The sequence below is a fragment of the Narcine bancroftii genome, chromosome 4 (assembly GCF_036971445.1).
Source record: "Narcine bancroftii isolate sNarBan1 chromosome 4, sNarBan1.hap1, whole genome shotgun sequence".
NCBI classification, from domain to species: domain Eukaryota; kingdom Metazoa; phylum Chordata; class Chondrichthyes; order Torpediniformes; family Narcinidae; genus Narcine; species Narcine bancroftii.
Window position 1 is genome coordinate 101121164 of NC_091472.1, and position 20456 is coordinate 101141619.

The 20456-nt window shown below is 42.9% G+C and overlaps 1 protein-coding gene across 4 annotated transcripts in view; it reads left to right on the forward strand.

Annotated features, from left to right (window-relative positions):
* The first annotated feature begins 13521 nt into the window (after positions 1-13521).
* snx14 (sorting nexin 14) overlaps positions 13522-20456 on the forward strand; it is a 227463-nt gene continuing 220528 nt past the window's right edge. For all 4 annotated transcript variants that reach the window (XM_069932232.1, XM_069932234.1, XM_069932233.1 and 1 more), the window contains exon 1: positions 13522-13746. In XM_069932232.1, coding sequence (XP_069788333.1) covers positions 13610-13746 — 137 coding nt within the window. In that variant the 5' untranslated portion in view covers positions 13522-13609. The remainder of the gene's footprint in view (positions 13747-20456) is intronic.

The following is a 20456-nucleotide window of genomic DNA, read 5'->3' on the forward strand; positions in this document are numbered from 1 at the left end:
TTATTCTTCATGTTGGCATATGGTGAAATTTAAATGGTCAGATCAGATTAAGTATTTAGATGTTAAGGTCGATTGTAATTATAGTCATTTATATGAATTAAATTATTTGCCCTTATTGTCTAAAATTAAATATGATTTGAATCGATGGAAAGATTTACTGATTAAATTAATAGGACGAGTTAATTGTATCAAAATGATTATTTTTCTTCAAATTCAGCATTTTTTTCAGTCTTTTCCTTGTAAGATGTCTCAAATTTTTAAAAGGATTTAAATGCCTTGATGAGGACATTTTTATGGAAGGATAAAATGGTAAGGGTATTATTACAGAAATTAAAATGGAAATATGAATTAGGAGGTTTTTAAACTTCCTAATTTGCAAAATTATTATGTTGCAGCACAATTGAAATTTATTAATAGGATGTTTGAAATAGATAATTCAATATTAGCCTATATCAAAAGTTTATCTCAAATTGGTGAGAAGATGGATCAGTTTATTTATAGATGGAATCCTAAATTATTGACTGATTATAATTTACCTGCTTTGAAACACTTAATGGATTTATGGTATATAAAAAAAAAAATGAAGCCATAGATACTCAAGGCAAGATTTCAGGTAAAACTCTATTGTATCAAAATAAGTTTTTGTAGCAGCGCAGGCGAACTAGCTCCATATGTGACGGCTGCGGTAGCGGAGTAGCTGCGTTAAGATGGCGCCGTCAGTTTAGGGATTTCTCATGGCCTCGACCACAGTGCGCACCCTTTCGGCTACGACATGATGTCACAGCTGACATGGTGACGTGACGCGGGCTCACTCTTAAAGAGCAGCACACGAGTTTCAAATAAACAGTTGAACCTGGGACTCACCTCGACTTGTGGTTTCTTTCAGTTGTGTAGCTACCGCTACAATTGGTGACCCCGACGAGTTCTGAAGTTTCTGGCTTCTCAACCATGGATGCGGCATCAGTGAACACAGTCGCAGTGAAACTGCCCCCCTTCTAAATGCTTCACCCGCACACATGGTTTGGGCAAGCAGAAACATAGTTTAATCTCTGACAGATCAACTCCGACTCGACGATGTTCTACCACGTCGTCAGTGCCCTTGACCAGAAGACGGCTGCCAGAGTAGACGACCTGAACCATGACTCTCTGGAGGAGGGTAAATACCCAAGTGCTAAAACAGCTCCTACTCAGCACATTCGGCCTGTCCAGACGTCAGCACGCTGTCAGGCTCATGAACCTGGATGGCTTGGGAGACAGGGCCCTGTCTGCCCTCAGATGAGATGCTCGCTTTAGCGGAAGGCCACAAACCGTGCCTCATGTTCGAGCAGTCTTTCCTTGACAGATGCCAGATGACATCCAGCTTCTGTTGGCCGACGAGGATTTCTCCGACCCACGTAAGGTAGAGGCCCAAGTAGACGTCCTGTGGCGCACGAAGTGCACAAACGAAGCCACCATGAGTCAGGTGACGCGCCCCGGACCCAGCCAGCCACAGCCGCACCCCAAAAACAAAATGGAGGGCCCACACAATACCTGGTGCTTCTACCACCAGCGCTGGGGAGCCCAGGCATGCAAATGCAGGCAACTCTGCTCATTCCAGGAAAACGTCCAGGCCAGCTGCTGTTAGTAGCTGCGACGGCTGGCCACACCAACAGCCTCCTCCACATGAATGACAAAACATGCAGCTGGTGCTTTCTGGTTGACACCAGCTCGGAGCTCAGCGTCATCCCACTGTCCGCCCTGCAAACCCACACCCGACCATGTGGCCCCTCGCTACGGACAGCCAACAGCACCGACATCCGGATTTTCGGCATGAGCAATGTGCAGATCCAGCTGGTGAGAGACATTCCGGTGGTGATTCACCCTGGCCGCGGTAGGCCACAGCGATCCTCGGCGTCGACTCTCCGGGCCCACAGCCTCCTGGTGGACCTCAAAGGCAAATGCCTGGAACACGCCTGAACCTTCCAGACAGTCCACCTCAAAGTCACTGTCACCCATGACCCGGGCATAACCGCAGTCACTGCCCCAAAGATGAATACCCCGCATCCTCAGCAAATTCCCGGCAGTCCTGCGACCAGAATTCACCTCCGCCATGCCCCCACATTTTGACTCGGGGGTGGGGGGGCCCACTCCATGCCAAGGCCAGAAGGCTGCCCCCAGACAAACTGCAACTGGCCAAGGAGTTCTCCCACATGCAGGAATAGGGGATAGTCTGTAGATCAGATAGCCCTTGGGCATCCCCACTGCACATGGTACCCAAGGCCTTGAGCAGTTGGTGACCCTGTGGGGACTACTGCCGCCTGAATGATGCAACCACACCAGACTGTTACCTCATTCCCCACATTCAGGACTTCACCGCCAACCTGCACAGCGTGAGGGTGTTTTCGAAGGTCAACCTAGTATGGGGTTATCACCAGATCCCAGTACACCCTGATGACATTGGCAGGTCAGCAATTATTACCCCGTCGGCCTGTTCGAATTCCTGCGCATGCCCTTCAGCCTCAAAAACACAGCACAAACCTTCCAGTGCCTGATGGACGCAGTGGGCAAGAATCTGGACTTTGTGTTCTTTTATCTTGATAACATCCTCATTGCTTGCAGAGATCATGATGAGTACAAGCCCACTTTTGTCAACTGTTCGCCCTCCTGCGGAGTTTGGCCTCACGGTCAACGTGGCCAAATGCCAGTTTGTCAAGGAGTCCATGCAGTTCTTGAGTCACACAATTACGGCAGACAGGGCTACGCCATCAACAGAGAAGGTCACAGCCATCCGCCACTTCACTTGACCCAACACCCTCAAGGGCCTTCAGGAATTCACTGGGAAGATTAACTTTTGCAATCAATTCATCCTGGGTGTGGCCCGCATCATGCGACCATTGTTTGCGATCATCGCCACTAAGAATAAGACCTTGGCATGAATAGAGGAGGCTAAAGTAGCTTTCATTGTAACCAAGGACGCCCTGGCGAATGCCACCTCACTCGTCCACCTGCGATCCAACAACCACACTGGACTCTCCATAGACGCGTCAGTCACGGCCATTGGAGGCTTCCTGGAGCAGTTAGTAGAAAGTCAGTGGAGACCCCTGGCATTCTTCTGCGGACCCCTGCACCTCCCGAGATGAAATACAGCGCATTCGATAGGGAGCTCCTGGCAATCAGACCACAATATATGACCAGAAGCCCTTAACCCAAGCTCTTGGCACGCCAACAACGCCATCTGTCCTACATCTCCGAGTTCACTACGGACATCCGGCACCTGGCAAGCAAGGATAACGTCGTGGCCGATGTGCTCTCCCAACCCATGATCCAAACATTAGCCCCCGGTTTGGACTACTCACAATTAGCGCAGGCACAAAGTGGGGTCGGAGACCTTCCGTACTGCTATCACCTGCCTCCACTTTCAGGACCTCAAGCTGCCGGACAGCCCCAACATGCTTCTGTGTGACGTCTCCATTGGCACGCCATGCCTGGTGGTGCCACAGCAGTGGAGTCAACAGGACTTCAAAATGGTTCACAACCTTGCGCACCCATCCGTCAAACCCATGGTGCACATGGTAGCGGAAAGATTTGTCTGGCACAGCTTCAGGAAACAGGTCGCACAGATGGCGTGTAACTGCACCCAATGCCAGACCTCTAAAATTCCCCTTTACACTTAATAATCAACTTTTGAAGTTATAGGATGAAAAGGGTATTAAATTGGTGCAATATTATTATGAAGCAGGATATTTTATTTCTTTTCAAAAGAATGAAAGAAAAATATGATATCTTCAAATACACTTTTTTCTTATTATCTAATTAAAGCTTGGATAATTTTGGGCATATTTTATGGTTACCTAGACGGTCTAAGTTTGAAATTTTACTTAGGATGGTAAGAAGGGATTTATATCTGAGATGCATGTTTTATTACAGAATAAAATGGTTAAGCCGGATATACATAAATCTAGATTGAAATGGGTGAAAGATTTAGGTATACTTATTTTTCAGGATGATTGGATGAATTTATGTAGGGATAGTATGACTAAAATTGTAAATGCCAGGTATCGATTAGTTCATTATAATATTTAACTCTGGGAAAAATTAAGGAAATATAATTTTATTTTTTCAGATTTTGTTTAGGTGTAATAAGGATGTAGATTCTTTTTTACATTCTACTTGGTTATGTGACACAGTGAAACTTTTTTGGAATAAACTTTTTTTAAAAATTTTTTTATTTTCACACCATAAACCACATTGACCAAGATACATACATTTTCCTTTTCAAATATATACAGTGTCATTTTCTCCCCCCCTCTTCCCATCCCACCCTCCCTACCTCCCCTCCCATTCATTTAAAGTACAGAATCTAAGATACATTAAACCAGTCAAACAATGTTGTCACTCAATAAAAATAAACAAAAAACTCTTCTTTTCATTTCCTTCTCCTTCCATTATTTTAGGTGGTAGATGTCCCCGGTAGGTTTTCTCTATTGTGTTTTATGTATGGCTCCCATATTTGTTCAAATATTTCAATATTATTTCTTAAATTATATGTTATTTTTTCTAATAGAATACATTTATTCATTTCTATATACCATTGTTGTATTTTCAGGTTATCTTCTAATTTCCAGGTTGACATAATACATTTTTTTGCTACGGCTAGAGCTATCATAACAAATCTTTTTTGTGCACCATCCAAATCAAGTCCAAATTCTTTGTTTTTTAAGTTACTTAGGAGGAAGATCTCTGGGTTTTTTGGTATATTGTTTTCTGTAATTTTATTTAATATCTGGTTTAGATCTTCCCAAAATTTTTTCACGTTCTCACATGTCCAGATTTATGAATTGTTGTTCCCATTTCTTTTTTACAACAAAAACATCTGTCAGATACTGTTGGGTCCCATTTATTTAACTTTTGAGGTTTAATGTATAGCCTGTATATCCAGTTATATTGTATCATACGTAACCTCGTGTTTATTGTATTTCTCATCGTTCCAGAGCATTACTTCTCCCATGTTTCCTTCTTTATCTTTATGTTTAAATCTTGTTCCCATTTTTGTTTAGTTTTACCATTTGTTTCCTCATTCTCCTTTTCTTGAAGTTTAATATACATATTTATTATAAATTTTTTGATTATCATTGTATCTGTAATCACATATTCAAAATTACTTCCCTCTGGTAACCTCAGACTGCTTCCCAATTTGTCCTTCAATTAGGATCTCAGTTGGTAGTATGCCAACACTGTATCTTTAGTTATATTATATTTATCCTTCATTTATTCAAAGGATAGTAATTTATTCACTGAAAAACAATTTTCTATTCTTTTGATCCCTTTTTTTCTCCCATTCTCTAAAGAAAAGGTTATCTATTGTAAAAGGGATTAACTGATTTTGCGTCAGTATTAGTTTTGGTAATTGGTAGTTTGTTTTATTCCTTTCTACATGAATCTTCTTCCAAATATTGAGCAGATGATGTAATACTGGAGAACTTCTACGTTGTACCAATTTTTCATCCCATTTATATAATATATGTTCAGGTATCTTCTCCCCTATTTTATCTAGTTCTAATCTAGTCCAATCTGGCTTTTCCCTTGTTTGATAAAAATCTGATAGGTATCTTAATTGTGCGGCTCTATAATAATTTTTAAAGTTTGGCAGTTGTAAGCCTCCTTGTTTATACCATTCTGTTAATTTATCTAGTGCTATCCTCGGTTTCCCCCCTTTCCATAAAAATTTCCTTATTATTTTCTTTAACTCCTTGAAGAATTTCTCTGTCAAGTGTATTGGCAATGCCTGAAATAGGTATTGTATCCTTGGGAAAATGTTCATTTTAATACAGTTTATCCTTCCTATTAGTGTTAATGGTAAATCTTTCCAATGCTCTAAGTCGTCCTGTAATTTTTTCATTAGTGGATAATAATTGAATTTATATAGATGGCCGAGGTTTTTATTTATTTGTATACCTAGGTATCTTATTGCTTGCATTTGCCATCTGAATGGTGATTCTTTCTTAAATTTTGAGAAATCTGCATTATTCATTGGCATTGCTTCACTTTTATTTGCATTAATCTTGTAACCCGACACTTCTCCATATTCCTTCAATTTCTTATGAAATTCTTTTATTGATAATTCTGGTTCTGTTAAGTATACTATAACGTCATCTGCAAATAAACTGATTTTATATTCCCTGTCTTTTATTTTTATCCCTTTTATTTTATTTTCTGTTCTTATCAATTCTGCTAGTGGTTCTATAGCTAACGCGAACAATAAGGGTGATAGTGGGCATCCCTGCCTTGTTGATCTGCTTAAGTTAAATTGCTTTGATATATATCCATTTACTGTCACTTTCTCCAATGGCCCCTTATATAAAGCTTTAATCCAATTAATATACTTCTCTGGTAAACTGAATTTTTGTAATTGAATAAATAATTCCATTCTACTCTGTCAAAGGCCTTCTCTGCGTCTAAAGCTACTGCTACTGTTGGCGCTTTACTCCCTTCTACTGCATGAATTAAGTTAATAAATTTACATATATTGTCTGTTGTTCGTCTTTTTTTAATAAATCCAGTTTGGTCTAGATTTACTATTTTAGGTACATAGTCAGCTAATCTGTTTGCTAATAGTTTAGCTATTATCTTATAATCTGTGTTAAGTAAAGATATTGGTCTATATGACGCTGGTGCGAGTGGATCTTTCCCTGTCTTTGGTATTACTGTAATTATTGCTGTTTTGCATGAATCTGGTAAGCTTTGTGTCTTATCAATCTGGTTGATTACTTCCAGGAGGGGAGGAATTAATAAATCTTTAAATGTTTTATAGAATTCTATTGGGAATCCATCCTCTCCTGGTGTTTTATTATTTGGTAGTTTTTTTAGTTTTTCCCCTGCAGCCGCTGAAACCGTGTCTGCCTGTCCCGCATCGGACTTGTCAGCCACAAACGAGCCTGCAGCTGACGTGGACTTTTACCCCCTCCATAAATCTTCGTCCGCGAAGCCAAGCCAAAGAAGAAAAAGAAGAAAGAAGTTTTTTTTATTATTTCTTGTATTTCTACTATTTCAAATGGTTCTGTTAATTTATTTTGTTCCTCTATTTGTGATTTTGGTAGTTCAATTTTAGTTAAAAATTTGTCTATTTTGTTTTCTTTCCCTTCATTTTCAGTTTGGTATAATTGTTCATAGAATTCTCTGAAGTTTTCATTAATATCTGTTGGATTATATGTGATTTGTTTGTCTTTTTTCCTTGATGCCAATGCCATTTTCTTAGCTTGTTCTGTCTTAAGCTGCCATGCTAGAATTTTGTGCGTTTTTTCTCCTAGTTCATATTTCTGTTTTGTCTTCATTATGTTCTTCTCCACCTTATATGTTTGTAGTGTTTCATATTTTATTTTTTTATCTGCCAATTCTCTTCTTTTAGTTGTGTCTTCCTTCATTGCTAATTCTTTTTCTATATTTTCTATTTCCCTTTCCAATTGCTCTGTTTCCTGATTGTAGTCCTTCTTCATCTTGATTACATAACTTATTATTTGCCCTCTGATGAACGCTTTCATTGCGTCCCATAGTATAAACTTATCTTTCACTGATTCCGTGTTTATTTCAAAATACATTTTAATTTGTCTTTCAATTAATTCTCTAAAATCTTGCCTTTTAGTAACATGGAGTTTAATCTCCATCTATACATTCTTGGAGGGATGTCCTCTAACTCTGTTGTCAATATCAAGGGTGAATGGTCCAATAATATTCTAGCTTTATATTCTGTTTTTCTTGCTCTGTCTTGCATACGAGCTGATAACAAGAATAGGTCTATTCTAGAGTATGTTTTATGTCTACCCGAATAATATGAATATTCCTTTTCCTTTGGGTGTTGTTTCCTCCATATATCCAAAAGTTGCATTTCTTGCATCGATTTAATTATAAATTTGGTTACTTTGTTCTTTCTGTTCATTTTTTTCCCAGTTTTGTCCATATTTGAATCCAAATTAAGGTTGAAGTCCCCTCCTATTAATATGTTCCCTTGCGTGTCTGCTATCTTCAAAAAAATATCTTGCATAAATTTTTGATCTTATTCGTTAGGTGAATATACATTGAGTAGATTCCAAAACTCCGAATATATCTGACATTTTATCATTACATATCTCCCTGCTGGATCTATTATTTCTTCTTCTATTTTAATTGGTACATTTTTACTGATTAATATAGCTACTCCTCTAGCTTTTGAATTATACGACGCTGCTGTTACATGTCCTACCCAATCTCTCTTTAATTTCTTATGCTACATTTCAGTTAAATGTGTTTCTTGCACGAATGCTATATCAATTTTTTCTTTTTTCAGTAAATTTAGCAGTTTCTTCCTTTTGATTTGGTTATGTATTCCTTTAATATTTAAAGTCATATAGTTCAACGTAGCCATTTCATACTTTGTTTATCTTCCCTTTCCATTTCCTCATCATCACCTTTCCTTCTTATCCATTTCTGCTTTCTTGTTTTGAACACTTTATTAGACAACATTTCTAAAACATCAAACATTTCCCTTATTATCCTATCTAAAATTTCTTGAACCCCATTCTCCCCTCCCCCTCCTGAGTTGCCCTTTATCTCTTGTCGGGCAACCACATCTCCCCTCTCCATTTGGATTTGCGAATTCACTCGCAAGCGTCAACTGATTTTGCAGTGACCGTAACTCCTCCCCACCCAGCCCCCCCACCGGAAAAGATTTCAATGTTCATATATAACAAAGGTCACTCTTTTAATTCCCTCCTTACTTCCTCTGTTCCCTTTCATTCCCTTATTAATTCTTATCTATACTCTATATATTCTCTTCTAAATACGGATACACTCTTCTGCACACATATATACATACACATCTATATATATATATATATATATATATATATACTGATATACACACATATATATAGTTTGTGATCATTTTTACTCTCATTACATGTCTTCATCTCTCTGTCTGTTTTGTAGTTGTTCTGCAAATTTTCGTGCTTCCTCCGGGTCCGAGAATAGTCTGTTTTGCTGCCCTGGAATAACTATTTTAAGTACCGCTGGGTACTTTAACATAAATTTATATCCTTTTTTCCATAGGATCCTTTTTGCTGTATTAAACTCCTTTCTCTTCTTCAGGAGTTCAAAACTTATGTCTGGATAGAAAAATTTTTTTTGACCTTTGTATTCCAGTGGCTTTTTGTCTTCTCTTATTTTCTTCATTGCTTTCTCCAATATATTTTCTCTTGTTGAATATCATAAGAATTTTACTAAAATGGATCTTGGCTTTTGCTGCGGCTGTGGTTTCGGGGCTAATGTTCTATGTGCCCTTTCTATTTCCATTTCTTCCTGTAATTCTGGTCTTCCTAGGACCCTGGGGATCCAATCTTTTATAAATTCTCTCATATTCTTGCCTTCTTCATCTTCCTTAAGGCCCACTATCTTTATATTATTTCTTCTATTATAGTTTTCCATTATATCTATCTTCTGAGCTAACTGCTCTTGTGCCTCTTTAACTTTTTTATTAGATTCTTCTAATTTCTCTCTTAAGTCCTCTTCTTCCATTTCTACGATTGTTTCTCGTTCTTCCACATTATTCACTCTTTTTCCTATATCTGACATGACCATCTCTATTTTATTCATTTTTTCTTCTGCACTTTTAATTCTTCTTTTTATTTCATTAAATTCTTGTAATTGCCATTCTTTTACTGATTCCATATATTCTTTAAAAAAAAATATCCATTGTCTTGCCTTTCCCTTCTTCTTCCATTTCTCTATGTTCTTCTTCTTCTTCTGGGTTGGCCATCTGTTGTTTCCTTGTTTTCTTTTTACTCTCTTTTTTGTTCTCCTTGTTGTTTTCTGTGTTCTATTCCTGTTGCTGTGTTGCAGCTGTCATCCTCAGCTGTGAAGATTGACTCCTCAGCTGTTCCCCCCTCCCGTCAGTGTGTTTTTTTTCATGCGCATCGCACATGTGTGAGGAGTCGCGCATGCACGGTTGCGCACTTTTACTCGGCTCTGCGAGTCATTTTTGTAGTCCCGAGCTCGGGACTTCCACCGACCTTAGGGAGCGGGCTTCTCTCTCTGCGGCGGGCCTCCTCGGACAGGTAAGGCCTTCACCTTCTTCCTCCGATGTTCTTTCTTCTTCTCTTCTTCCCGTTGCTTTCGACTTTTCTCTCTTCGCTGCCATTTTCTTCCCACCTTTACTTTTACTTTGTTTTAATTTTTATTCTTGTACCTTTGTGTTTTGTGTATTTTTTTTAGACTTTTCCGGAGAGGGCTGGAGTTCCCTGACCGGCCACTACTCCATCACGTGACACCCCCCGGAATAAACTTAAGGAATTTTTAGAAGCTATTTTGAAAGTGACATTTTTATTAAATCATTTTGTATTTTTGCTGGGTAATATTAAGAGGTTGAGTTTAGAATTAAAATTAAATAGATTTCAAAATGCTTTTTGGACATTGCCATTAGCTGTGGCTCGAAAATGTTTGGCAATTACTTGGAAAAATGAGACTGATTTGAGTATTCAGAGATGGCATTTGGAGTTGAAGTTTTGTATTCCACTGGAAAAGATAACATGTAATTTACAAGATAATTATTTTTTTTATCATAAAACTTGGAGCCTGTATTTGGATTATTTGGGGTTGAATTATTAAATCCCCTCGCCGCACAATAGTGGTGTTACTCCAAACCATCATAATTAACTTATAAATTTTGTTGTTATGTGATCTCCTTTTTTACTTTTTGGGTAGGTTAGGGGCCATGGGTTGGTTAGGGAAGAGGACTGTGAGTTGCAGGGGATTAGTTTTAAAATATCTTGTATGTATTTGTGTATCGTTCTTTAAGTTTTATTCATTAATTTTATGTTTCAACATGTGCATCGTGATTCAATAAATAAATTTTTAGCTTTTAAAAACCAGCAGACAGTAAGCAAGCCAGTAATATGTAAGAGTATACAAACATTTTTAGATATATAAAGAGTAATAGCAAAGCAAGAATAGACATTGGACCGCTGGAGTAAGTGCTAATGGGGAACAAAGAAATGGTAGATGAACTGAATCAGTATTTTGTCAGTCTTCACTGTGGAATACACCAGTGGAGAACCAGAAATTAGAGAGTTGGGCAGAAGTGAGTATAGTTGTGTAGAGCTCGTCGAAAGAACCAAAGACTTGTTGATCCAAACCAAGACTTTGATTAGCAAAAGACAGGAGCTCTTCACAGGTGGCCGACCAGTCCGGAATGATCCGACCTGGTTAGGGACACAACCCTTTAAGGCCCAGACAGTAGGTGTGGCTCAGCTCTCAGCCAATCGCTGTAAGCACAGACTAGATACTGTAACTATATACATTGGTGATAGATCTGTACTATCACAAGTTGCTATTACAAAGAAGGAGATATGGAGGTACCTAGACCAGATGGTTTACACCCCAGGATTCTGAAAATTACACCTGAAGAGATTGAGAACACAATAGTAGTGATCTTTTAAGATTCACTGAAGTTGAGAATGGTTCCAGAGGACTGGAAAATTGCAAATATCACTTCACTCTTTCAGAGGGGCAAAATTCAGGAAACTATATACTTCTGACCAATGCTACACAAGATTCTTGAGTCCATTAACGATGAGGTTTTGGGGTATTTGGAATCACAGGAATATAGTCATCCCCATAGGATGATGATAGTTCCTTTCAGTCAGTTTGTGGGGTTTGATATGAGGATACCCCACTCAAAGGAACAGCATTGCATGCATGGGTTTAGGTGAGTAGAGTTGCACAGATCCAGACCCACCTTCTCAACATCCCCTCCCGGATCCAGCAGCATAGTGAGGCCCAAGATGGCTGGGGCCAGACCAAGCTTCGATGCAAGGGATGCCCTTTCTGCGCTTCACAGCTCGTGTTTGCTAGATGGCCATTGACCCTACGAGAGATTTGTCTGCCCTTTGATAGGTCTTGTTTTTGATCCTGCAGTGTATCGAGACACACTCTGGTGGGGGAGCTGGTTTAGTCGCCAATCATCTGACAGGTAGTACTGGGTTACATGGTACCAGGAGAATTCAGATGAGTGACCTGATGAAATATAGTAGGCTGAAGTCAGCATAGTTTCCTTCAGGGGATAGCTTGCCTGACAAATCTTTTGGAAGTCTTTGAGGAAGTAACAATCAAGAAGGCAAAAGGGTCAGTGATATTTTTTACTTGGATTTTCAGAAAGCCTTTGACAAGATGTCACACAAGGCTGCTAAATAAAATAGGCATGCATGATATTACAGGAAAGGGTGGAGTATGGATAGAGATTGACTGACTGGCAGAAGGCAAGATGGAAATAAAGGGAGCCTTTTCTTGCTCGCTGCTGATTATTAGTGGCGTTACGAAGTCAATGTTGTATGTACGCAGAGGGACTTGGACAGGCTGAGAGAAGAGGTAAAGAAGTGTCAATACCATGCAGCAGGGAAGTGTATGGTCATGAACCTTGGTAGAAGAAATAAAGGCATGGACTATTTTCTAAATAGGGAGAAAATTCGCAAAGCAGAGGTACAAAGGAACTTGGGAGTCCTAGTAGAGGATTCCCTGAAAGTTAACTTGCAGGTTGAGTTGGCAGAAAGGAAGGCAAATGTTAGCATTTATTACAGGAGATAAAGAATAAAAAAAAGCAAAAATGTAATGCTGATGCTTAATAAAGCTGTGGACAGACCACATTTGGAGTATTGTGTGGAGGTTTGGGCCCAACAATATACTAGCATTGGAGAGGAACTGGGGAGATTTATGAAAATGATCCCAGAGATAAAAGGGTTATGAGGTGTTGGGTTGGTTTTAGGCTTGTACTGCTCGAGTTTAGGACCATGGGGAAATCTCATTGAAACATACTAAATATTGAAATAGCTGGATACAGTGGATGTGGGAAAAATAGTGGGAGAGTCTGGGGTCAGAGAGCATAGCCTTAGAACAGAGATGAGGAGAAATGTCTTCAGCTAGAGGGTGGTGAATCTATGGAATTAGTTGCCATTGGCCAAGTTATGGGGTAGATATGAAGAAGTGGTTGATAGTTTATTGATTGCTAGGGGCGTTAAAGATTATGGGGAGAAAGCAGGGGAATGGGGTCAAATCAGCCATGATTCGACGAAAGATGGAGCAGGCTCATTGACCTGCCTTCATGAAGTCCCGCTGTGGTCCTGCAGCATTTTTTGGTCTGCTTCAGATTCCAGCATCTCCCACGAAAAGGTGGCTGCTATGCAGTCCTCTCTTGACTAGTTTATAAAAAATTTGAACAGGGAGCAACTGCGACACGGCCATTCCCAGCCTCCCTTCATTCCTCACACCAGCAGGCCAACGTTAACAACCAATTTGTGGAAGACTGCTGCGATATTACGTTCCAATTAATTCAACTGTTTTACTTTCTGCTGTTACTTAATCCATGTATTTTCTTCATTTTACTGCAATGTTCAAGCTTTATGACATGACAGGACCTCACTGGCTCGTCCAGTGAACGCCATCCAATTCCGCCTGCGGTGCTGAATGTCCAGTCATTAATGTTCCGCATGGCTCCCGAATAGCGGAAGTGACGTATGCAGACGAAGGGCGGGACCAGAAGGGGCGGAACGGGCACCCGGGGTTGCGCGGAGTGGGTGCCCGTGGACTGGGCTCCGAGCGCGGCCCTGACATGCTGGCGGTGCGCCGGGCGCTCCGGCGGCTGGGTCTCAGGCTGCGGATTCACCTGATCCGAGACGTCGGGCGCCAGTATCCAGTCTTCTGCTGCATATTCCTGCTGCTCACCTCCTGCACCCTGCTGTTGAACAGGTGAGCAGTGGTGGTGGGTCAGAGGGGTCCGGACTGAGACAGTCAAGGGGTGTGGGGCTGGTGGATGGAGTTGACAGGAAAGGGGTCCACAGGCTGAGGGTAGTTCAGGGCAGGGTTGGTGAGATTGGCCGGGCAGTGGGTAACGGTGGTGGTGGGGTTAGTGATTCTATCACAGGCAGGGTGATAGGAAAGTTTGGGGAGAGAGTCCATGTCAGGAACAATGGGAGGTCTCGGGTCAGGAGCTCCATCTTGGGGAGGGTGGGAGATCAGTGTTTGGGTCATGGGGAGGACCACATTTCTGGATGATTCATACACCACTGCATTGATGTTGTTCCTTGGGGTGGAATAAAATGTGAGCTCCAAGGACAACCGTGAGCATGACCTGGTTAAGAGACTCTGATCTTCTAGGTAAGATGCGTTTCAAGGACTACGTTTTTGATTGGTACTTTACAAAATTACAAGAGGTTTAATAACGTATTTGTGGTGGGGCAGAAACATTTCCCAGATTCAAAATTTGATGCTGGATGAAATGTCAGGGTTTGGTGCAAACAGCAAGAAGAAGGAGGGATTAGCAGGTCAGGAGAGAAAGGCTTGGTCAACATATCAAGTCATGACTCTTTATAAAGACAGTTCATATGTTTTTCTTTAATGATTTTGGGTGTTGGTGGTTAAGTATAATAAAGGCTATTTGCATAAATAAAATGTTAGACCAATTGGAGAACTTTCTATTGTACTTTCTGTGCAGCTTTTAAAATTCTTAAGGAGGCCAGTACACATTTTCGACTTTAGCCTTGAATGTTGCATGGATATTTGATGTTGAATTTTCAGTTATGATTCAACTCCATCATCAAGACTTTGCCACATCAAATAGATTACTGTTAAAAGTAGTCACAAATAAATTACATGCATGTGCTTTAAGATTAGTGTGCTGTTTTGTCAATATAGTTGGGTGAATCAAGACTTTTCAAGGAAGAACATAAAAGTAAAGAAAGGAACACTTTTTGCATGTTATTTTTCAAAGAACCAGTGGAAGTGGTGTCAAACCAAGAGTTGTACCACCATCTTAACTATTGCAGCTGCTTCCACTACTCCTCGCAGCTCTTTCCAGATATACTCTCTGTGTAAAATATTTGCCCCACACATCTCCTTTAAATTTTCTCACCCTCTCCTTAAATACATATTCTCTAGTGCGTGAGTCTTTTGTCCTGGGGAAAAGATTCTGACTGGTTACCCTATAAATGTCTCACATTATTTTATACACCTCTATCAGGTCTCCCTTCAGACTCCTACACTCGAGAAAACAATCCAAGTTTTTTTCAACGTATCCCCATAACTCATAATTTCAGAACTAAGCAGAATCCTGGTGAACCTCCGTGTAACCTTTCCAAAAGGCCCACATCCTCCTTCTAATGGGGCAACCAGAATAGCACACAATATTCCAGGTGAGGCCTAACAAAAGTTTTATATAGCCACAATGTGACCCTACTTTTATACACAGTAACCTACCCAGCAAAGCCAAGCATGCCAAATTGCTTTTTTTTTAACCACCCAAGTATTTGGCTACTTTTTAAAAAAATTTTTTTTATTTTTTACACCATAAACCACATTAACCATGATACATACTTTTTCCTTTTCAAATATATACAGTGCCATTTTCTCCACCCTCCCTACCTCCCCCCTCCCGTCCATTTAAAGTACAAAATCTAGGATACATTAAACCAGTCAAACAATGTTGTCATTCAATAAAAATAAACAAGAAATTCCACTGAGTCAATTCTTTTTATTTCCTTCTCCTTTCGTTAATTTAGGTAGTGAATGTCCCCAGTAGGTTTTCGCTATTGTGTTTCATGTAAGGCTCCCACATTTGTTCAAATATTTCAATATTATTTCTTAAACTATATGTTATTTTTTCTAATGGAATACATTTATTCATTTCTATATACCATTGTTGTATTTTCAAATTATCTTTCGATTTCCAGGTTGACATAATACATTTTTTTGCTACGGCTAGAGCTATCTTAACAAATCTTTTTTGTGCATCATCCAAATCAATTCCAAATTCTTTGTTTTTTATGTTACTTAGGAGGAAGATCTCTGGATTCTTTGGTATATTGTTTTCTGTAATTTTATTTAATATCTGGTTTAGATCTTCCCAAAATTTTTCTACTTTCTCACATGTCCAGATTGCATGAATTGTTGTTTCCATTTCTTTTTTACATCGAAAACATCTATCAGATACTGTTGGGTCCCATTTATTTAACTTTTGAGGTGTAATGTATAGCCTGTGTATCCAGTTATATTGTATCATACGTCACCTCGTATTTATTGTATTTCTCATCGTTCCAGAGCATAACTTCTCCCATGTTTCCTTTTTTATCTTTATATTTAAATCTTGTTCCCATTTTTGTTGAGTTTTACCATTTGTTTCCTCATTCTCCTTTTCTTGCAGTTTACTATACATATTTGTTATAAATCTTTTGATTATCATTGTATCTGTAATCACATATTCAAAGTTACTTCCTTCTGGTAAACTCAGACTGCTTCCTAATTTGTCCTTCAAGTAGGATCTCAATTGGTAATATGCCAGCACTGTATCTTGAGTTATGGCAGCCTACTTATCCTGCTCGACTCTGTTCATGCTTGGCTGTTCAGCGTCTTTTGGTTTATAGTCTTTCTGCACTAACATGCCAATGAAGAGTGCATTACTGAGAGCAGTTTCTGGATAGTGTGCACAGTTTTACTTCTATTGTATTTCCCTTTGCGGAAAAAGATGCTTTGCATAATGATTCTGCCCTTTGCACTTATTACAGACTTTTCCATAGGCAGGGCATAGTTTAGGTGTATGTTGAGTGCCACACAGCAGAAAACCACAGAACCTGTTTTAACATACAAAAGGTTTTAAGGGGCTTCGGTCGAGTGAGGCAGGCGGAGGCCCCGATCCGGGCAGAGAGTAGGAGACGGCGGCCCCGGTCCGGGCACAGAGAGAGCAGCAGCGGCCCCGGCCCCGGTCCGGGCGAAGGGTAGGCGGCGGCGGCCCCGATCCGGGCAGGAGCAAGGGGGAGACGGCGGCCCCGGCCTCGGTTGAGTGAGGCAGGCGGAGGCCCCGATCCGGGCAGAGAGTGGGAGGCGGCGGCCCCAGTACGGGCACAGAGAGAGCAGCAGCGGCCCCGGCCCCGGTCCGGGTGAAGGGTAGGCGGCGGCGGCCCCGATCCGGGCAGGAGCAAGGGGGAGACGGCGGCCTCGGTCGAGTGAGGCAGGCGGAGGCCCTGATCCGGGCAGAGAGTGGGAGACGGTGGCCCCGGTCCGGGCACAGAGAGAGCAGCAGCGGTCCCGGCCCCGGTCCGGGCGAAGGGCAGGCGGCAGCGGCCCCGATCCGGGCAGAGAGTAGGAGGCGGCGGCCCCAGTCCAGGGACAGGGAGAGCAGCGGCGGCCTCGGCCCCGGTCCGGGCAGTATGGACCAACCTAGGAGGGGAGGCAGGCCCCTCCAGCCCGGGTAAGAAACCTGCATAGGAGAAGGCCACTCCGATAAAAAACCTACGACCCAAGGACCTCGCTGCCACGTCCCAGCTTGCTCGGCCACGGCACACGAACCATGGGTGTAAAGGGTGGGGCCAGTACTGCGCGCACTGCACTCCACCTAAAAGCTCCTTTGCGCAGCCCCGAGGACAGGTCCTCGTCCTCCCCCTCCACGTCCTCCCCCTCCACGTCCTCCCCCTCCACGTCCTCCCCCTCCACGTCCTCCCCCTCCACGTCCTCCCCCTCCACGTCCTCCCCCTCCACGTCCTCCCCCTCCACGTCCTCCCCCTCCACGTCCTCCCCCTCAAAAGATGCTCACAAACTCAAGCTAGCATGCTGGAACATCAGAACCATGCTAGACAAGGCTGACAGCCACCGACCTGAACGTCGGTCTGCCCTCATTGCACATGAACTCCTCAGACTTGACATCGACATAGCCGCTCTCAGTGAAGTCCGCCTGGCAGATGTAGGCAGCCTCCAAGAACGCGGCGCGGGCTACACACTCTACTGGTCTGGCAAGCCTTTGGATGAACGACGCCTATCTGGTGTAGGCTTCATGGTCAAGAGCTTCATTGCCTCCAAACTCGAAAACCTTCCGACAGGCCTCTCGGACAGAATCATGTCCATGCGACTCCCCCTTCAAAACAAGCGTCGCATCACCCTCATCAGTGTCTATGCTCCAACCCTCCAGGCGGAACCAGCAGAAAAGGACAAGTTCTACACCGACCTGCGCAACCTCATCCAACGCACCCCTCCAGCCGACAAGGTTGTCATCCTGGGCGACTTCAACGCTCGTGTTGGCAAAGACTCAGAAACCTGGCCAGGAATCCTGGGCAAGCATGGCGTCGGCAAGTGCAACGACAATGGGCGCCTCCTGTTGGAGCTCTGCGCAGAACAGCGGCTTGTCATTACAAACACCCTTTTTCAGCAGAGGGACAGCCTTAAGACCTGGATGCATCCCCGATCCAAACACTGGCACCTCCTGGACTACATCCTGGTGCGAGAAAGTGACAAACGAGATGTGCTCCACACCAGGGTCATGCCTAGCGCGGAATGCCACACTGACCACCGGCTGATTCGCTGCAAGCTCAACTTTCACTTAAAGCCAAAGCCCAGGAACAGTAAAGCCCCCAGAAAGAGGTTCAATGTTGGAAACCTGCAGTCAGACGAAGCGAGAGGAAACTTCCAGGCAAACCTCAAAGCAAAGCTCGACGATGCAACCCGCCTCACGGACCCGTCCCCTGAAACCCTCTGGGATCAGTTGAAGACTACCATACTGCAATCCACTGAAGAGGTATTGGGCTTCTCCTCCAGGAAAAACAAGGACTGGTTTGACGAAAACAGCCAGGAAATCCAGGAGCTGCTGGCAAAGAAGCGAGCTGCCCACCAGGCTCACCTTACAAAGCCGTCCTGTCCAGAGAAGAAACAAGCCTTCCGTCGCGCATGCAGCCATCTTCAGCGCAAACTCTAGGAGATCCAAAATGAGTGGTGGACTAGCCTCGCCAAACGAACCCAGCTCAGCGCGGACATTGGCGACTTCAGGGGTTTCTACGAGGCTCTAAAGGCTGTGTACGGCCCCTCACCCCAAGTCCAAAGCCCGCTGTGCAGCTCAGACGGCAAAGTCCTCCTCAGCGACAAGATCTCCATCCTCAACCGATGGTCAGAACACTTCCAATCTCTTTTCAGTGCCAACCGCTCAGTCCAAGATTCCGCCCTGCTCCAGCTCCCTCAACGGCCCCTAAGGCTAGAGCTGGATGAGGTCCACACCCTGGATGAGACATATAAGGCAATCGAACAACTGAAAAGTGGCAAAGCAGCAGGTATGGATGGAATCCCCCCAGAGGTCTGGAAGGCTGGCGGCAAAACTCTGCATGCCAAACTGCATGAGTTTTTCAAGCTTTGTTGGGACCAAGGAAAACTGCCTCAGGATCTTCGTGATGCCACCATCATCACCCTGTACAAAAACAAAGGCGAGAAATCAGACTGCTCAAACTACAGGGGAATCACGCTGCTCTCCATTGCAGGCAAAATCTTCGCTAGGATTCTACAAAATAGAATAATACCTAGTGTCGCCGAGAATATTCTCCCAGAACACAGTGCGGCTTTCGCGCAAACAGAGGAACTACTGACATGGTCTTTGCCCTCAGACAGCTCCAAGAAAAGTGCAGAGAACAAAACAAAGGACTCTACATCACCTTTGTTGACCTCACCAAAGCCTTCGACACCGTGAGCAGGAAAGGGCTTTGGCAAATACTAGAGCGCATCGGATGTCCCCCAAAGTTCCTCAACATGATTATCCAACTGCACGAAAACCAACAAGGTCGGGTCAGATACAGCAATGAGCTCTCTGAACCCTTCTCCATTAACAATGGCGTGAAGCAAGGCTGTGTTCTCGCACCAACCCTCTTCAATCTTCTTCAGCATGATGCTGAACCAAGCCATGAAAGACCCCAACAATGAAGACGCTGTTTACATCCGGTACCGCACGGATGGCAGTCTCTTCAATCTGAGGCGCCTGCAAGCTCACACCAAGACACATGAGCAAGTTGTCCGTGAACTACTCTTTGCAGACGATGCCGCTTTAGTTGCCCATTCAGAGCCAGCTCTTCAGCGCTTGACGTCCTGTTTTGCGGAAACTGCCAAAATGTTTGGCCTGGAAGTCAGCCTGAAGAAAACTGAGGTCCTCCATCAGCCAGCTCCCCACCATGACTACCAGCCCCCCCACATCTCCATTGGGCACACAAAACTCAAAACGGTCAACCAGTTTACCTATCTCGGCTGCACCATTTCATCAGATGCAAGGATCGACAATGAGATAGACAACAGACTCGCCAAGGCAAATAGCGCCTTTGGAAGACTACACAAAAGAGTCTGGAAAAACAACCAACTGAAAAACCTCACAAAGATAAGCGTATACAGAGCCGTTGTCATACCCACAGTCCTGTTCGGCTCCGAATCATGGGTCCTCTACCGGCATCACCTATGGCTCCTAGAACGCTTCCACCAGCGTTGTCTCCGCTCCATCCTCAACATCCATTGGAGCGCTTTCATCCCTAACGTCGAAGTACTCGAGATGGCAGAGGTCGACAGCATCGAGTCCACGCTGCTGAAGATCCAGCTGCGCTGGGTGGGTCACGTCTCCAGAATGGAGGACCGTCGCCTTCCTAAGATCGTGTTATATGGCGAGCTCTCCA